Source organism: Protobothrops mucrosquamatus, unplaced genomic scaffold (assembly GCF_001527695.2).
Source record: "Protobothrops mucrosquamatus isolate PMUCROS unplaced genomic scaffold, P.Mucros_1.0 scaffold_278, whole genome shotgun sequence".
NCBI classification, from domain to species: domain Eukaryota; kingdom Metazoa; phylum Chordata; class Lepidosauria; order Squamata; family Viperidae; genus Protobothrops; species Protobothrops mucrosquamatus.
The window spans coordinates 868,883-886,246 of record NW_015386354.1 but is presented as its reverse complement, the minus strand read 5'-3'; the positions used below and the strand labels follow the sequence as shown (position 1 = coordinate 886,246).

At 48.3% G+C, this 17,364-nt stretch overlaps 1 protein-coding gene across 1 annotated transcript in view; it reads left to right on the top strand.

Annotated features, from left to right (window-relative positions):
* Positions 1-17,364, top strand: part of TSC2 (TSC complex subunit 2) — a 55,713-nt gene that overhangs the window by 13,179 nt on the left and 25,170 nt on the right. The window contains exons 13-28 of the mRNA XM_029287258.1: positions 1,061-1,142; positions 1,887-2,039; positions 2,784-2,900; positions 3,047-3,169; positions 3,654-3,763; positions 4,397-4,535; positions 5,381-5,503; positions 5,918-6,052; positions 7,339-7,528; positions 8,187-8,280; positions 8,743-8,845; positions 9,478-9,572; positions 10,970-11,098; positions 13,933-14,097; positions 14,454-14,606; positions 16,076-16,185. Coding sequence (XP_029143091.1) covers positions 1,061-1,142; positions 1,887-2,039; positions 2,784-2,900; positions 3,047-3,169; positions 3,654-3,763; positions 4,397-4,535; positions 5,381-5,503; positions 5,918-6,052; positions 7,339-7,528; positions 8,187-8,280; positions 8,743-8,845; positions 9,478-9,572; positions 10,970-11,098; positions 13,933-14,097; positions 14,454-14,606; positions 16,076-16,185 — 2,021 coding nt within the window. The remainder of the gene's footprint in view (positions 1-1,060; positions 1,143-1,886; positions 2,040-2,783; positions 2,901-3,046; positions 3,170-3,653; positions 3,764-4,396; positions 4,536-5,380; positions 5,504-5,917; positions 6,053-7,338; positions 7,529-8,186; positions 8,281-8,742; positions 8,846-9,477; positions 9,573-10,969; positions 11,099-13,932; positions 14,098-14,453; positions 14,607-16,075; positions 16,186-17,364) is intronic.

The window sequence follows — 17,364 nt, the reverse complement described above, 5'->3', positions numbered from 1 at the left end:
GCTCTAAATGAATTGATGTCATCCACCGTATTATAATTGAAGTAATATATTGAAAGAATTTCTCCCTGGTTCAGATTATTCCAAAGTGGGATTATAGGGGCTTAGCAATGATGGCCTCTTCTTTAAGGATCTAGAAAGAGAAGGGTGGGCCGATCAAGGATTGGGACACTTTAGCAGCAGATATTTCTGTTGACGTTGCATTGGCCCTAATGTTCCATTGCTTAGATTAAAAGAGTTTCTGTGGCTGCATTCCCACATTGGAGTAGGCCAGGGTTGCCTGGGTGGGTCCCAGAGATAAACTAAGTGCAAAGCACAGTTTACAGCCCCAGTTGGGAGGTTAATACAGCACAGTAAATCCAAATCATTCAAACTAATGATTTATAGGTGCTGCCCGGCTCTACATTTAACAATGGTTCAAAGTTGGCCTTGGAAAAAGTGACTTATGACCTGTACTCCTGCTTACTATGGTTCCACCCTTATACTCATCTGATCACAATTTAGGAACTTCACACTTGAACATAAATATGCGCCGGTTGCCAGGGGCCAAAGTGTGATCAAGTGTGATTGCAACCTGTGACTTTTTTGTTGATTTCTGGCAAAAAGTGGTTTAAAAAATGCCCATTGAAGAAGCTGGATTTACTTAATGACCCTACTGTTTGCTGAATGACTACAGTGATTTGTTTAATGACTGCCATAAAAATTGTTGTACAATCGAGTTCATTTCATAACTGCAACAACTTATGATGGAAGACCTACATGTACTATATATTGATGCGTGCTTTTATTTTTATTTCTATAATTATATTGTTTTAAGTTAACTATTATAATTAGATAACAAATAATTGGAACATGTCTTATTAGCCCAGAAGCTCATCACCACTGAATAAACCAAAGATTGGTTTAGCCTGAAGTGTGAACCCATCTTAGAATCAGATGAGTTCCAGAGTTAGCTTATAGTTTAACAAGCTGAGCCACACTGGCTACCATAGGATTTTGAACTGCAAGTGTAGATTTGGTCTCTTTTTAAAAGCAACTTTATTTATCCACTTTTTCTGCTTAGAAATGAGAGCCGGAGTGCTGTTCGCATAAAGGTTTTGCACGTCCTGTCTTTTGTGCTGAGTGTCAACAGGCAGCTTTACGAGGTGAATCTTCCTCTTATTCCAAGATGGGCTATTCTGATTGTACCGAGAGGTCAAGCTTTGTGGTTAAATAGGCCAGAGGAGAGAGACACAAACAGTTCGTGCTCAAACTATTCTATGTACAGAAGTTCACGTTCAAACTGAACACGTGTTTGGCCTAGATAGAGAGGCAAGTGAGGACGCCTTCTGAGACAATTGCTCTGGGCAGACCTGTTTTGCAGGGGGAGACAGGGCTGAGGGCTTTGCTTGCAACAGCACATCTCAGGGATTTGCTCCAGATCCCTGTGGGGTTTCTTTTGGCTGAAACTCACAACAACATCAACAAAAAAAGTTTTGTCCCTGGCAAATTCCACCTGAACTGTAAATCAAGGGCTGCCCGTACAATGCAGGGCTGTCACCAATCTTGCAAGTCTGAAAGTCTTTTCCCCTGCTTCCTGCAAGGGCAGGTCCTCCCCTTGGTTTCTTTTCCTGACCCCTAGGTGACTGGGGAGCTCTGCCCCTCCTAGCTGAGTGTTTCCTTGGCAACATCTCTTCCCCTCTTTCCCCAACCTCATTTGCACATCCCAGTGCACGTTCGTTCATCGTGGTGGATGTTGAAGAGAGGGTTGGTCCTGGAGGTGGAATGACATATGGCTGCTTGAGGACCTAGACATTCAAGACTCCTGAACCTGATCGTTTTGCCTGACATCATAGAAACCTGTCTATCCACCTGTTGTAGTTATAGTCAGAAATTGTCTCTGATTGCAGGAGGAATTGATTAATCTGGTCATCTCCCAGCTATCTCATATCCCAGAAGATAAAGACCACCAAGTTCGCAAACTGGCCACCCAGTTGCTGGTGGACTTGGCTGAGGGTTGCAATACCCATCACTTCAGCAGCTTGCTGGATATCATAGAGAAGGTATGGACACTGTGTTTCACCTCCAGTTTCTGTAACGGCAAAGATGATGCTTCTTCCCAGGAAATAGAGAGGAAACCATGCTTCGGATCAGAGGCTCGGTTAATTCAACAGGGCCACTGCTTTTCTGATATAGCTGTCCAGTGCATTTTATAAAATTAAGAGCTTTTGTAACAATGACAATATTGTGTCACAACAGTGTTTTGGGGGTGGACAGTGGAATTGGAACCACCACATAGATGCTCACATTTAGATTCCTTCCCCTTTCCGATATATCTTAGCTGAAACAAGAGTTCTGATGTATACAAAGCATTACACTGTGATGTATTCAAGCACAGTTTATTGAATAAGCCACACAGATAAGTCCTCACTACACAACCACAAGTGGAACTTGCAATTCTCACTAAATAATGTGGTTGTTAATCAAGACCTCACACGATTGCCCCTCACAACAATGGCATTTCTGGCAATGTCTGCTGCCAGTGTTAAGTGAATCCCACTCGGTCATCAGGTGACCCCCCCCATATAAGCCCTAATCAGCTTGGTCCCTCCCAGCCCCGAGCTTCGATTCTTAGGGTGAGGGGGCGTCTCCTCTTCACCTCACCTCCCCCTCGTGTCCAGCAGCTCTTCTCAGTGGTGGCATCATCCGGAGGGGGTCTCTTGGGGGTAGCCTGGCAATCTCCATCCCTTGAAGTCCCCACTGGGGCTGCCGTCTTCAGCAGATCTGCTTGCTCTCTTCCTGTAAAGGTTGCTTCCCATTCTTTGCTGCCTCCTGCTGACCTGGAGGAAGGAGACCTGCTCTCTTACTCGGCCTCCTTAGAAGACGTGAAGACGGCAGTCCTTGGTTTACTTGTCATTTTCCAGGTAAAGTTCCAGGCAGCGCTTCCTTTTTCTCTTACGAGGAGAATATTTTAAAGAATTCAGTGTGGTCTTCAGCCATTCTTTCTGTGCCTGAGTAGTACAAGAGAACAAATCCAGTTTGACAAAAGCTCTTCCCCTCCTCCTTTCAGACCAAGTTGTACAGTTTGCCTGCCAGCCATGCCATGCGGGTCTACGAGATGCTTGTCCATCACCTTCAGCTCCACTATAAGCACAAGTACAGCCTTCCCATTGCCAGCAGTATCCGCCTGCAGGTGAAAACACTTTCCCAGAACCAGAGATTTGCAGGAGAAGTGGGAGGGGGGAAGCAAAGGGGGAGTGAAATGGTTTGGGTGGGCCACTGCTGCTAAACCTGCAGAAAAGTTCTGGGAAGAAGTTTGGAATGTCACAGAGAAGTGTGGTACCTCTTGCTATATCCTTAGACCAGGCTAAGGGTGACCCCCTTGCCTGTCTTATTGTGAAGGTTTGAACCTGATGATGATACAAGAGGAATGAGGCTCAACAGCCCTGCAGCAGGACATCGACTTTTGCAGGGACCCGGTGCCAGTGGTGGATGGGAACCGTTTCTCTCTCTCTCACTGTCCACCTAGTGCTTTTGAATGCTTTTCAGAAATATTGTGGGGCTGCTTAGCTTGGCTGAGGAGCTCTCTTCGTAGAGCCAGAGTTGGAATGACTGGAAACGATGCCCTTTTCTTTTCCTTCTTGCTCTTAACATTGGAGTGTTCTTTCCGTTTTTAGGTATTTGACTTCTTGCTCTCACTTCGTGCTGACGCTCTTCTCCACCGCCTGGGCCTCCCCACCAAAGACGGCCTCGTGAGATTCAGCCCCTACTGCCTCTGCGATTCGGTGTATGTTCCTTTTGGTTTCAGCCTTTCCCTTTTCAGAGCTTGGGGGTAGCAGCCGTCTCTTCTCCCAAATGCGTCTGCTTTGTCCTAGCCCAGTGGTGGCGAACCTATGGCACGGGTGCCAGAGGCGGCACTGGGAGCCCTCTCTGTGGGCCCACGTGCCGTTGCCCCAGCCTCGCCTCCCCCCGCGACCCCCTCCTCTCCAGCAGCCCCCCTGAAGGAGAGAGGCCCTCGAGCGTGGCCCACACGGAGCAGCGCAGCCAAGGACATGGCAGCCAGGCAGCGTAGACAAGACTCTGCCCTCACACCCCAGTATGCAGTTGATGCTGCAGGGCGCGGGCAGAGGGTATGGCCGCCATAGCGCTGCTGGGCTGCCTGGGCGATCTGCGGCGGGCCCTGGAGGTGGTGACTGGTCCTGTGGGCAGGTGGGGCGGGGGATGGGTGGCAGAGCGGGGGCGGGCAGGGGGGGTGGAGTGGGGGTGGGGCCAGTTTTTGGGCACTCGGTCTCTAAAAGGTTCGCCATCACTGTCCTAGCCTAACGCTTGCTTGGAATGGTCTGGAAGGAGCTCTGTCTCCTGAACGGAATGGGGAGCTCTGGGCACCAGGCTGTGCTAATGTTCTTCTCTTGTGTTGCAGGGAGCCTGAGAAAAAGCTTGCCAGCACTCTGTCCCCCCCCTCGGGAAGTCCAAGCAGCCCCCCGCAGAACACCCCCATCCGCACAGGCTACCTGTCTTACTCTCTCCTCTTTGGAGTTCTTCTGCAGTGCTTGAAGCAAGTGAGTGAGGAATCAGTGGACAACTGCCAATTGATCTGAGTTCTCGGTGTCCAGCCAGGAGCAGATACACACACACACACACACACACACACACACAGACAGAAAGTTTTTCAGACAGACCGGTCTGATTGATTACACCTTGGCATTTTGACTGCTATACTGCAGTTCTACTTTTTACAATCTCTTTTGCCTTGCAGCCCCCCAACTAGGGGCGTTAAGCAGGCTGAAGTCGCTACTGTGAAACATTTACAAATCCAGATTTCTTTTTCTGACAGAGTTAAAGAATTAATTCTTTAACTAGTTGGGGGGCTGCAAGGCAAAAGAGATTGTAAAAAGTAGAACTGCAGTATAGCAGTCAAAATGCCAAGGTGTAATCAATCAGACCGGTCTGTCTGAAAAATTTTCTGTATATACTCCCTTGACTTGGCTGACAAAGAGGGGAGGAGAGCCTGTGGCTTGGTGGTTAAACAACTGCCTAGTATGTAAACTGCCCAGGTTCGAATCCCATAAAGGGTATGGCTAACTGATGAGAGCAAATGAGCTCGAAATGGCCATATTAGTCTTGGTGTATTCGGGTCTTTTCCTGTGTAAGATTGAGAGTATCTTGGTGGGAAAAGACCCGAATACGCCAAGACCTGCATACCTGTACCCGTAAAAATCTACGAAAACAAAAATAATAAATATAGCAAATACAGAGTAATTAAATAATGGCTAGGATGCTGAAAATGAACAAATTGATTCACACAGAAAAAGGACCACTCCCCGGGGCCAGTGGGCACCAGGACCTTTGTCTGCTACTTTATGGACTCTTCCTCCATTTCTTGAATTTCTCTCTTCTATTTTAGGAGACAGACTGGAAGGTGCTGAAACAGGTCCTGAACAAGCTGCCCAAATCTCTGCAGTACAAAGTCCTGTACTTAACCTCTCCTTGCAGTATTGATCAGCTCTCCTCTGCTCTGTGCTCCATGGTAAGGACAAGCTGGACCTCTGGGAATCTGGGCTTGGCTTCTCTGTCCTTCCCTGACACCTTTTAATGATATGACTACAGCATTTGATAGGGAGCCAGCATGGAATTGGGGGAGGGGGGTATTTAGCCTGCAGGTTTCGAATTTTGGCTGTTGGTTGTTTTTATCCAGGGCTGTAGAGCATGTTTTAGGCTGAGGGCCAGAATCTATGTGGGTGGCTCCAACACAAAACAAAAGCAAAATTTTAAATTAAATGCAGTTTACTTTGATAATTCTCCATGTATTTGTTTTCTCTTCCTCATTTATGAAAAATGCAGTTCAGCCCAGAGACATGCTTGCCCCAGTGGTTCCAATCCATGGCTTCCCTTGTGTAAAATTATTTTTGGAAAGCGCAAGTTGGTGTCTCTTTTGTCCTAGCTCACTGATAAGAAGATGACGGAGCGGCTGAGGGACGTCTCAGAAGGGCTGTCCCGGAACGACTTGCACCAGGCGGTGGTTCCGGTCTTGACTGCTTTGATCTCCTATCACAGTTACTTGGACAAAACGAAGCAGGTACTGCAGGGGGGGGAGTGGGACGAGGGAGACGTGCTCCCCCCCTCTGCTGCCAAGGCTTCGGGGCTTCTGAGACCACTGCAGAAGTCTGCATTTATAATTATTGCTACAGCTTTTTGCCTTTTCATTTCCAGACGCTCTCAGTAGCTTTATAGAATCAACAAGAGAAGATTAAAAGCAAAACTCAGTTTTATACTGCTAGCCAATCAGTCCAGCGGTCCACCATTGGGGAGAGCCTGACCTTAATCATCTTCAGTTCCTTTCTGAAGAACCAGGCCAGTGCAGCAAGGGCTGGTGGGGGTCCAGATATCTGGGAATGGGTTGGGAGAGGGAGCATCGGCAAAGGCTTAAGCCTGGGACCCCAAAATAGCAATCCCCTGGTGGAAGGATCCCATGCAAGCACGTTTTACTGGATTAGCAGATTCAGCTTGGAGAAGGCAGACATGGAGATAGCCAGGCCTTGAATCATGTCAGGTTTTAAAAGTGTTGATCTACACCCCGAACTACCTGGCAACCATTACAGCTCTCAGCAGTGGCATTATGGGGCTCCGTGTGTTCCTAATTGGGGCTGCTGAAGTTTCCGTACGGTCTTCAAGAGCAGCCCGGCCTGCAGTGCAGTGCAGGAGCAGATCTGCTAGTGATTCTAGTGACAAGGATATGAATTCAACTTACAGCCATTCGTTTGGTAACCATTCAAAGTTACAATGCACTGAAAAAGAGACTGATGGTTTCTCACACTGATAGTGGTGTAAAATAGTTGGGGCTAGTGATGATTTTTTAAGAAGGGGGTGTACCACCCCTTTCAAGATAAGAAACACCAGCACTCACCAGTATATTTACTACCACCCAACTCGGTCTTCTGACACACACACACACACACACACACACACAGAGAGAGAGAGAGAGAGAGAGAGAGAGAGAGAGGGCAGCAATCTCATTCACAAGCGGTGGAGTTAATCACATGGGGAACTTGGTCTGCTTCCTCAACATCCAAAGGTTGAAGCTAATCCCTGCTCCTCAAAATGAGAGCTTGTCATTTCAAATGGATTTGCCAATCAGCCTCCAAGTTAATGTGAGTGATTTTGTCCTCCAAAGGTTTGGCATAGATGTATGGAAGAATATTTAATCTGAGGAACCTTGAATTTGGCTTTTTTAAAAATTCTTTTTTGGATACTAAAACCCATCAGAATCGACTCCGTCATCCTAACAGTCTATAATTGATACATACAGAACATCTTAGGGCCCACTTTGTATCTCTCCTGTATAACCTTGTTCTCTCCACCCAGCGAGAGATGGTTTACTGCCTGGAGCACGGGCTGATCTTCCGCTGCGCCAGCCAGTGTGTGGTGGCATTGTCGATCTGCAGCGTTGAAATGCCGGATATTATCATCAAAGCTTTGCCAGTCCTGATAGTTAAGTTGACGCATATTTCAGCGACAGCCAACATGGCCATCCCTCTCTTGGAATTCCTTTCAAGTAAGTAGTGGGTGCCCCTGGAGCCTGCATCTGCCTGTCTCTTTGAGAGGAGAAGCAAAAAGCAATGAGTCTCTGCTGTTTTGGAAACTCTTAGAAACTCAAGTGGGATACTTGAATAGTCGCCCTGTCTCTGAAATAGTTGCCCTCACTTGTGCAAATTTCTGGCACTTTGACAGAAGAGGGCAGAGGGTATTGGAGGAAAACAGATGCAGGAGAGCTCAAACCATTTTAGTTTCTGGAGATCATTGAGTGCTCGTTGCATCCAGGGTTATATTTTCAGTCTCGGCAAGTGGTAGAACTCTAGCTCAGATGCCCAAATTCAGATGTAGCTGGGAGTTGGGTGAGAGAACACCAAAACATACATCTATCAAGAAGGCATTCGCATGCCACTTCCCTTCCCTGGCCAGGAAGGTTACTGACCTGTCCCTGCACAGTACCAGAACTGGACAAAGCAAGGTGGGCAGGCTGTCCTACATGGACCCAGCCTTGTATTTGTAGACCGCTGTTTATGGTTTAGGGTGATACAGAATCCCAGCCCGTTGTGGTTGATTCAGAAACCTTCATCTGGGTGAATTGTGCAAAACCAGGCAATGTGAATCCCTTGTGTGCCTGGAGTAGGGCGGGGCCAACTCAACTGACCTTTTTTTCTCCCTTCCAGCGCTGGCCCGCCTGCCTCATCTCTACAGGAATTTTGCAGCGGAGCAGTACGCCAGCGTATTTGCCATCTCTCTGCCCTATACAAACCCCTCCAAGTAAGCTGGGTGCTTGATACTAACTCGTAACCAAGGGATCCTTGGTTTTCTGTTGAAAATTGTTTTGAGGATGGCTTTCCACCACAGAAGAGAAGTTGTTTAGATGGCCCAGTCCCATTGTCCCAAGAGTGCAGCTGCTTTGTCTCCCCCCCCCTTCTTTAGGAAATTGAAAGATGAGAGAGGCAGAAGGGGATGGTGAAAAGGCTGGTTGATGAATGTACCAGCTGTGGCAAATCTCCCGCGTATTGGCATGACCTTCACAGTACAGACTTCTCTGTAGTGCTTCCATTTGTAGAACAGATTGCGCAGGTTGGCCTGGCCGATTTGTCCCATGCTGTTGTTATTAATTTGATTGACTGTGTATTTATTTATTTATAAGTTGATTGATTGTCTGCCCAAGAGCATTTCCATAAGCCCAGGCCATCATGGTCATCCTAAACATCCTTTCTTAACTGTTTGTAGGTTTAACCAGTATATTGTATGCCTGGCACATCATGTCATAGCCATGTGGTTTATCAAATGCCGCCTCCCCTTTCGGAAAGACTTTGTTCCCTATATCACTAAGGTGAGTGTCTTACATTATTAAGAAAGACCAACGAAAAGCCTTTGAGAAACTGTTTCTCAATCTTGGCAGCTTTCAGAAGTGTGGATGCCAGCGCCCAGGATGGGTCTGGTCTCCCAGCTCACAGATGCTGCCGCAACTTCAGTGGTGTTTGTTGTGGGGGTTGTTGTCAGAGTGACTTTACCTCATAGTTAGTGAGGACCAAGTGAAGCTGGGAAGACTTTGCTTAAGTTGACTTTGTGGCTCGATCCGGCTATCTCACAGTTGGGTAGAGGACAGAGGGAATGGCCTTGAAGGACAGGAGGGAGAGCCGCTACAGGGCAAGGGACAGATAAGAGGGTCTTGAGCCTATTCCAAGAAAGGAACTTGAGTCAACCACTCAGATGAGCCTCTCCCTCATTCACCTCAAGAGGAAGGGAGGGAGGGAGAGGGAAGCACAGTCCGATTTGCAAGATTTGGTTCTTCTGGCTGTTGCAATACAAATAGCCCTTGGTACACGGCCATGGTGCCCTCATCTGGTCTACCTTGTAGGGGTGACACCAGGTCCCCTTTGGGGAGGGTGTTCAGCTGGGGCTCATTTGGGGTAGAGAACCTCTTGGATCCTCTCGGGCACTCCCTTCCTCTCTTTTGGACAGGGTTTGCGGTCAAACATCCTCCTCTCCTTCGATGACACCCCAGAGAAAGACAGTTTCCGGGCTCGTAGTACCAGTCTGAACGAGAGACCCAAGAAGTAAGTTTGTTTAAGGGCAGAAAAGGCTCTTCTCTTGCTTTGACAGCAGTTAAAAGTGGTTTCTACAAGAAGGGCTTCCCGCAGCCTTTGCCCCCTCGCTGTGGCTTGATGGTGGCTGTAACAGGCCTTTTGAAGGGAAGTAGGGCCTGAATGTGGAAGGCCTGCTCCTGTTCAAGGTTGCCTCCCTTTCTACTGAAAACCACCCTTCTTGGTGAGAACCCTTTTCTATTATCCCCACATCTTAAGGTTGCTAAGGGGCTCTCGAGGCATCTTCGTTTTCCTCCCAGTACTGACAGCCATCCGAATGAGATGCCAAATGGGGGCAGTCACCGTTCTGCATAGTACAGTTTTTGTGAGTCAGGTTAAATCACCATAATTGAAATGTCTTGAATCAATCTTACTCACGGGCACCCTTTCCCTTTTTGGCTGTGGCTATGTCACCGCTAACTTGACCGAATATTTTATTCTCATCAAGTTGGAATATTGTTGATTTGTCAGTTCAGATAGAGTCTCCACAAACTATTTCCAAAAACTCCTGGAATCTGTTCTTCTCCAAAGGAGAGAATCTCTTGATGAGAGATGAATGGTTCTTACAACCTACTTCTAAACTAGAAATCCCCAATCTATTAATAAATTATAGTCCGACTTGGTATGTCTTCATGGAAGCAGTTCAGGTGCGAGATATAAGAATGTGTTTGTCTGCCTGGTAAGAAATGCATTCGCCCAGCTCCTGATGTCTTTCTCAGGTGGCGTTCTGATTAGCGTCTAGACTAGAGTGATTCCCACTCAAAGAAATCTTGCTTGCTTTGAAATGAAATAATTTTGTTCGGCAATAGGAAAAATACAGTAATTCTTATCCTCCGTCCTGGGATTGTCCCGGTTCAGCCCTGGAGCTGGTGTTCCGGTGGAGTGGAGGCCTTCATTATAGCCTCGTGACTTTGTGGGTCACTTGGGACGGTGGAGTGAAAGGCACCTTGAGGTCTCCGGTCCTGTCTCTGCCCACTCGGCTGCATAAGGAGCTTCCTTGTCCAACGCACCTTAACATTCCAGCTGCCCCTTTCGGTCCGCCTTTGTGTTAAGTTGCGCTAATTTCATCTGGTTGTGTGTGGTTGGTTTGTGTTCTGTTTTGGTTTGGGTTGGGGGTAACACCGAGCAGTCTGGAGCAAAACGGGCTTGTTGTTTTTTGTGTTTAAAATGTTCATACTGTTAAGTTTTTCTTGTTTTTTAATTCCCTTCCCTCCTTTTTTTTGGCCTTATTCTTCTGTTTTTTCTTCTTTTCCTTTCTTTTCTCCATCGTCTTCTGGGGCTTTTGTGGCCTTTCACATCCCGTCCTTCCAATGATTTCCTTCCTGTGCAATCATGCCTCTTTGGTTCTGATGCTGCTTTGCCCTTAGTAGCTTTAAAGTAGCCAAAAATGCCAGGCCAAACCTGAACCAGTCTCCTCCTGTGAAAGCCCTGAAGGATCCCTCGGCCGTTGATGCCTTCCGCTCCCGCAGCATCAGTGTGTCTGACCATGCAGCCCACAGGTAGTGATGCTTGGACAGGGGAGGAGGAGGAGGAGGGTGAAGAGCAAGGGGGTCTCTTGACTGTGCTGATTGAGGGGGCTGGGGACTGTGCATGTTGGGACTCCTGCTTGGCTTCTTGATGCCCACCTTCACACTCGCTTTGCAAGCATGTTGTTGCATGTTTTAGGATAACGGTCTGAGTTCGGTTTGGCTTGGTTTGGTTTGAAGAGACCACGCTGCTGCTTGGCCCAGATACCCCCCCCCCCATTTCTTAGGGTATGACAGGTTGCAGTTGCTTCTGGCTTAACCCTTTCAAATGGTGGCTATTCCATGGCCCAAATGAAAGCATCCTGTTTTTGCTGGCTCTGTGCTTCGTAATATCGTGGTTCAAAACCTGTGCAGATACGGGATGGAGTGGAAATGGGGACGTGGAGCTTGAGATCTTTTGAGAATGAACAGTTCAGGTTTGCCATCTTATAATCTTCTGTAGCTCCGTGTTTGGTTTAAGCAATTTAAAACAAGGAAGGCATCCAGAATGCATCTCTTTCGTACCCAAGGCAAATGTAACACTCGCTGAAAGAAAAATCCGCTCGGCTTAGAAATTTAGACATTTGTTCCCTGCTACCTGAAGGCTGACCCTCACCCTGACTTTCCAGAAAGCATCATGTTCATTCAGGTTACCCAGCCTTGTCAGAACTAATCCTGATTCCCCTCGGTCAAGATTTGACACTAGTTTGGAAGATAACCATAATTGGTGCTGCTTAATTGTATCACTAACCAGTTGTGAGGAAGGGAAAGAAGGGGGGGATTTGTGAGGCTCCCTGTTTGGTGAACAAAATCTCGTCTTAGGCATCAAAACTTTGTCTGCGCTGGCTTCTCAGTTATGCTTGGCAGGGCTGCCCTTCCACAGCTGTTCATGAGACTGCATTGAGAAGCTGGGTGGGGAAGGACCAGCTGTGCAAAGGTGGATCCCAGTGACTGGTGAACTGGAACATGATCCTCCGTGTTGGTCCTCTAAATTCAGCAGCCTTGGGAACATTTGGGGCCGCCCTTGCTTTCTCTGCTTTAGCAAGAGAGTAATTGCAGAGGCACCCATCCCAGAGGTGACCTTGTCTGGAAACTCACGGGCTTTCTTCCAGTTAACTGAAAAAGAAAAAAGAACTGGGGGAGAAGGCGGGGGTGTGTGTGTCCCTGCGGGCAACAATGACGCTCAGATGCCGGTTGAAGAGGAGCCATAAGAGCCAACAAGAAATCAGGCTGCGGGACTCAGATATGGAAACCGATGTGCCTTGAACAAAGTTCTGCACCTTCAGAACTTGGTTGTGAAATAATTCCACTTGAGGGGGGACACGGAATTACGGTCTGTTGAGGTGGGGGGTTCTGCAGGGTACGGTAAAATAATTCAAGATGGCAGCCAAAACAGGGCGATTGAAGCTCTGCCTGCTTTTGATGTGGCAGCCGCCCTCTTTGCATTTGGGGCAGACCCTGCGGGCCCCCTGGGTGGGCCGTGCATTTCATTTCGAGCGGGGTCTGGCAGTCGGGCTTTCGCTGGCAGGTTGCGGCTCCATTCCCAAAGTGAACGGAAGAGGCCCTGCCCTGGCCACAAAGCGGACAGGATCGGGACATTTGTTTCCCTTTAAGCCCAGCGTCGCTTCTCAGAGTGAGATGGCGGTATATACATTTAATAAAGAAAGAAACTTAAGCACTCCTTATTTATTAAATATTTTATATGAAATTTAATCATAGTATATTTAATGTTAATATTACAGGGAGTCCTCAACTTACAACCATTAGTTTAGTGATCATTCGAGGTTACAACAGCACTGAAAAAAATGACTTTTGATTGGTTTTCACACTTTTGACCGTTGCAGCCTCCCCACAGGCACATAAGCAAAACTCAGATTCTCGGCAACTGACTGACGGTCGCATTGTCCTAGGATCAAGTGATCCCCTTTTGTGACCTTCTGATAAGCAAAGTCAAAGGGGAAGCCAGATTCACTTAACCACCATGTTGTTCACTTAACAACTGTAGTGATTCATTTAACAACTGGCATAGAATGGGGCAAAACCCACTTAACAGATGTCTCACTTAGCAATGAAAATTTTGGGCTCAATTGTGTTCTTAAGTCGAGGACTACTTGTACACTGTTGACTATTAAGCTAATGTGTTTTAATTAACACTTAATATCAAATACTTAATACTGATATTCAATATAAGGTTTTCCCCAAACACCAGACTCCGCGGACTTGAGCAGTTCAGATATGAGTCTGGGAATGGGGAGACGCTGGTTCAAATCCATCTCAACCAGGGAAGCCATCGGGGGGGGGGGCCTTGCGGGGTTCCTGTGGTGGGGTCAGCACTGGGGGAAGAGAAAGACATTTTACTGATTTCCTGCTCCCACCTTTGAATCAGTGGGAATCTTTCGGTTTGCATTTTTCTGAGGTATTGCAGTTTGGTTCCTTTAGCTTTTTCTTTTTCAAGGTAAATTCATTTTTAATACATAATTATCTGGTTTAATCCTGAGTCAGCCGCTAGACCCCCTTGCTGTTCATAGACAAATGAGAGTCCTGAAAATGACCCGCAGCCGGGATGCCGTCCGGCCGGGCCCTCCTCCGGAGACCGAGAAGCCGGAGCTGCTTCCGGGAGGAGATGAAATCGCCCCACTTGCTCTTCTCCCTGCATCTGCTTCCTGGCCCTTGACTTCAGGGCTGCCCAAGCCAGTTAAAACCGTCCCAGAATCGGATCTCTTCGCCCACAACTCAGCCTGCTGCATGCTTAACGGAATTTGGGGACCTTTTCCCTTGGGAGATTTGTTCTTCCAAATTATAACCCTCTCTCTGCCCTCCTTCCCTAGCCGGATACAAACCTCCATCACCAGTTCCAGCCTGGGCTCTGCCGATGAGAACTCCATGGCTCAGGCCGACGACAGCCTGAAGACCCTCCACTGGGAGCTCACCGAGACCTGTCTCGACATGATGGCCCGATACGTCTTTTCCAACTTCACCGCTGTGCCCAAAAGGTGGAAGTAGCTGCTCCCCTCTGGTGTTTGCATGTGGCCCTTCCCAGGAGAGAGACCCAGCGCCTGGAGCGCTAAGTGCTGGGGCTGGCGCAAACTCTGGCCTCTGCCTGGAGGCGCTTCCCTCCGATTATCAGCAGCTCAGGTCAAGAACGATGCTGGAAGAGAGTGTTTGCTCAGGGAGGACGGAAGATCAGTTGAGAATCATGGCGCTTTGATTCGTTTACTGTACATTTTCCTTCCGGAGGTGGGAGTGGGACTTAGAAGGCTTCTTTGGGGAAGTTTAAATGAATATTGAAATCTCCCTATTCAGAGAGACTTTGATAGCATCTTTATCCTTGTTTTCTGGGGGCTTTTAGGTCTCCGGTGGGCGAGTTCCTCTTAGCTGGAGGGAGGACCAAGACATGGCTGGTGGGTAACAAGCTTGTTACAATCACTACAAGTGTTGGGACAGGAACCAGGTCCCTCCTGGGCCTTGACCATGGAGAGTTCCACAATGGCGCAGAATCCAGGTAAGCTGCCTACAGTTTGCTCGCTTTTCAGGCCCTTTTTAAAGTAAGAGGGACAGAAAATTAATGACAAAATGTTATAACAGCAAGAGAAGGTGGAGTTTTTGTCTAGGTTTTAAACACTGGCATTGTTTAGAAGATCAATAGGATGTGTGGACTTCAACTCCCAGAATTCTCCAGCCAGCACGTGTAAACTTGCCAAGGTTGAGAAAGACTGGTTTGCAACCATATAAAAGTAGCCCAAATCTCAAGGCAGGGATGGAGCTTGGAAGAACGATCTGTTCTGCAGGATTAAAGGTCATCAGTCTTGGTAGTTCTCCAGGATGTTCTGCCACCCTTATGCGCCTCTTCACAATAGCATAACAAAAGCAAATGGTCTGTAAACAAATTTACCAAGGTTAGTTATATGCTTTATGCTTAAAACATTGTGTTACATCACAGGCAAACAAATGTGCTGGTCATTGATGTCACTGCCCAGCAAATATTCTATCAGACATGGACATAGGAAGCATGTTCTCCGCATAAACCCTGAGTCCATCTTGCCCTGCATGTCCTGTTCTATCTGGCAGTTGCTAATTGACCACCAGACTGACTTTCCAAGGCGTGAACTGGGAATCCCTCCCTCCCTCCCAACCAACCAACCAACCAACCGTCAAAACAACATTACTATACCCTTATTACATACATGCATCAACCTGGCACCAAAGTTAAACTTTCACATGAGGTCCATCGCTAAGTCCTCTCACCAGTTCTCACCCTACTTTAGTGCCAGGAAAAGCCAGGTCTTAAGCGCTTTTGGCGAGAGTGGAGGCCTGTTGAACTTCAGGGGGGAGGGTGTTTCCACTTCCTTGATCCCATCAGATGGCTGTGTTTAAGGGAAAGGATTAGGCGGGTGCCCACCCAATCTGATCTGGTAGGACGGGTAGATGTCCTTAGGAAAAGCCGTCTAGCAGACACCCTGGCCGTATGCCATGGAGGGCTGTAAAGGTAATCGCCAGCCCTTTGAGTTGCATCCATAAGGAAACAGAGAGCCAGTGCAGCTCACGCAGTAAAGGGGTTACATGGGCAAATGTAGGGGCACCCATCACTGCCTGCACCACCACATTCTAGAACAGCTATAGTTTCTGGGCAGCCCCACATAGAATGCCTTGCAGCAATCCAAACGAGAAGTGATCAAGGCAGGAGTGCTCATGTGCAAGGCCTCCCAGTCTGGGAGGAAGCACAGTTGGTGGTGCACCAGATGAACCTGTGCAAAGCAGACCCCCAGCCATGGCTGCCGCCTGCTCCTAGGAGGACTCCCGAGTTGCATGCCAGCTTGAGTCTGGGGGTCAAAAGCCTAGAGCCCCCCTGTCTTGCCAGGGTGGAGTCGAGCTCCGACTCCTCCTTCCTATAAATGCTCCATGTTAAAGTTCAAGCCAAAAGAGTCTCCTGTTTCCTAATGAATTGACAGCAAGATTCTTCCTGATCCCCAGCTCAGATCACAGCTTGCAAGTGAGGCAGTCAAAGGAGGCCCCGGCGAAACTCGAATCTCAGGCTGGCCCACAGGTGGTTCGAACCCGCAACCGAGTCAGGTCCATGTCAGGTAAGGAGCCTCCCAGGGTCTCTCTGAAACACATGAATGAGTTTAGGGACAGGAAAATATACTTGGAATTGATGTTGTTAATCATGTAAAAGAATAAGTTTGTTGTTTGAGCTGGGAGCCTTTTGTCCATCCATCTAAGGATATCCTGCAGTGAAATAAACTAAAACTGAAAATGTTAGGGTTGAACCCAGATCTCCTGATTATCCTATCAGCAACCATAAAAGGTGCCTCGTCAGGCTTTGGTTTTCTGATTCTCGTGGCTGAGCATCCGGTGATTCCAGGAAGGGCCACTTCCTGGAGGAGAACCTGGACGTGTCTGAGGAAGAGGGGCAAGATGCTTCCCAGCGCCCGAAGGCGGCCAGCCCTCCAGAAGGCCAACAGCATGAAATGACTTTGCCTCTTGCTTGGAAACTAGAAGCTAAAGTCCAATGGTGTAGTCACATTTAGACTACAACTCCCATTACGAGCTGTGGCGCGCTCCAGCCCCCATGGCTCTTCTTGCAACCTAGGGGGTTTAGGATCTCAGGGCCTGGGCTTTCGGCTGATGCTGTGTAACGCCAGGTCCACGATTAATAAAGCCCCCCTCATTTATGATTTGGTATCGGAGGGGGAGGTGGACCTGGCGGGTATTACGGAGACCTGGCTGGGCCAAGAGGGGGGGGGTGCCCCTCGTTGAAATGTGCCCGCCAGGCTACCGTGCATTTCACCAGCTGAGAGCCCAGGGTCGGGGGGGGGGTGGCGGTTATTATTAAGGAAGGCCTGGATCCAAGGGAGACCACTGTGCCGCAGACTGCCGGTTGTGAATCCCTAGGTGTGAAGTGGGGTCATGGGAGGCAGCAGGGTGTGCTGATTGTATACCTGGCTCCCTGCTATGTATCAGCAGCCCTACCCGAGCTTCTCAGTGTGATAGCCGAGATGGCGATTGAGACCCCCAGACTGTTAGTCATGGGGGATTTCAATCTGCCATCGTTAGGTGAAGTATCTGAGGTGGCTCGGGAGTTCATGGCCTCCATGACGGCCATGGACCTGACCCAATTAGTAGATGTCCCTACCCACACCGGAGGACACACACTGGACTTAGTTTTTGCCTCCGGCCAGTGGCTGAGTGATCGTGGTTTAGGGGAAATAGTTGTTGAGCCCCTGTCATGGTCAGATCACTCTCTCCTTCGGCTGGCCTTT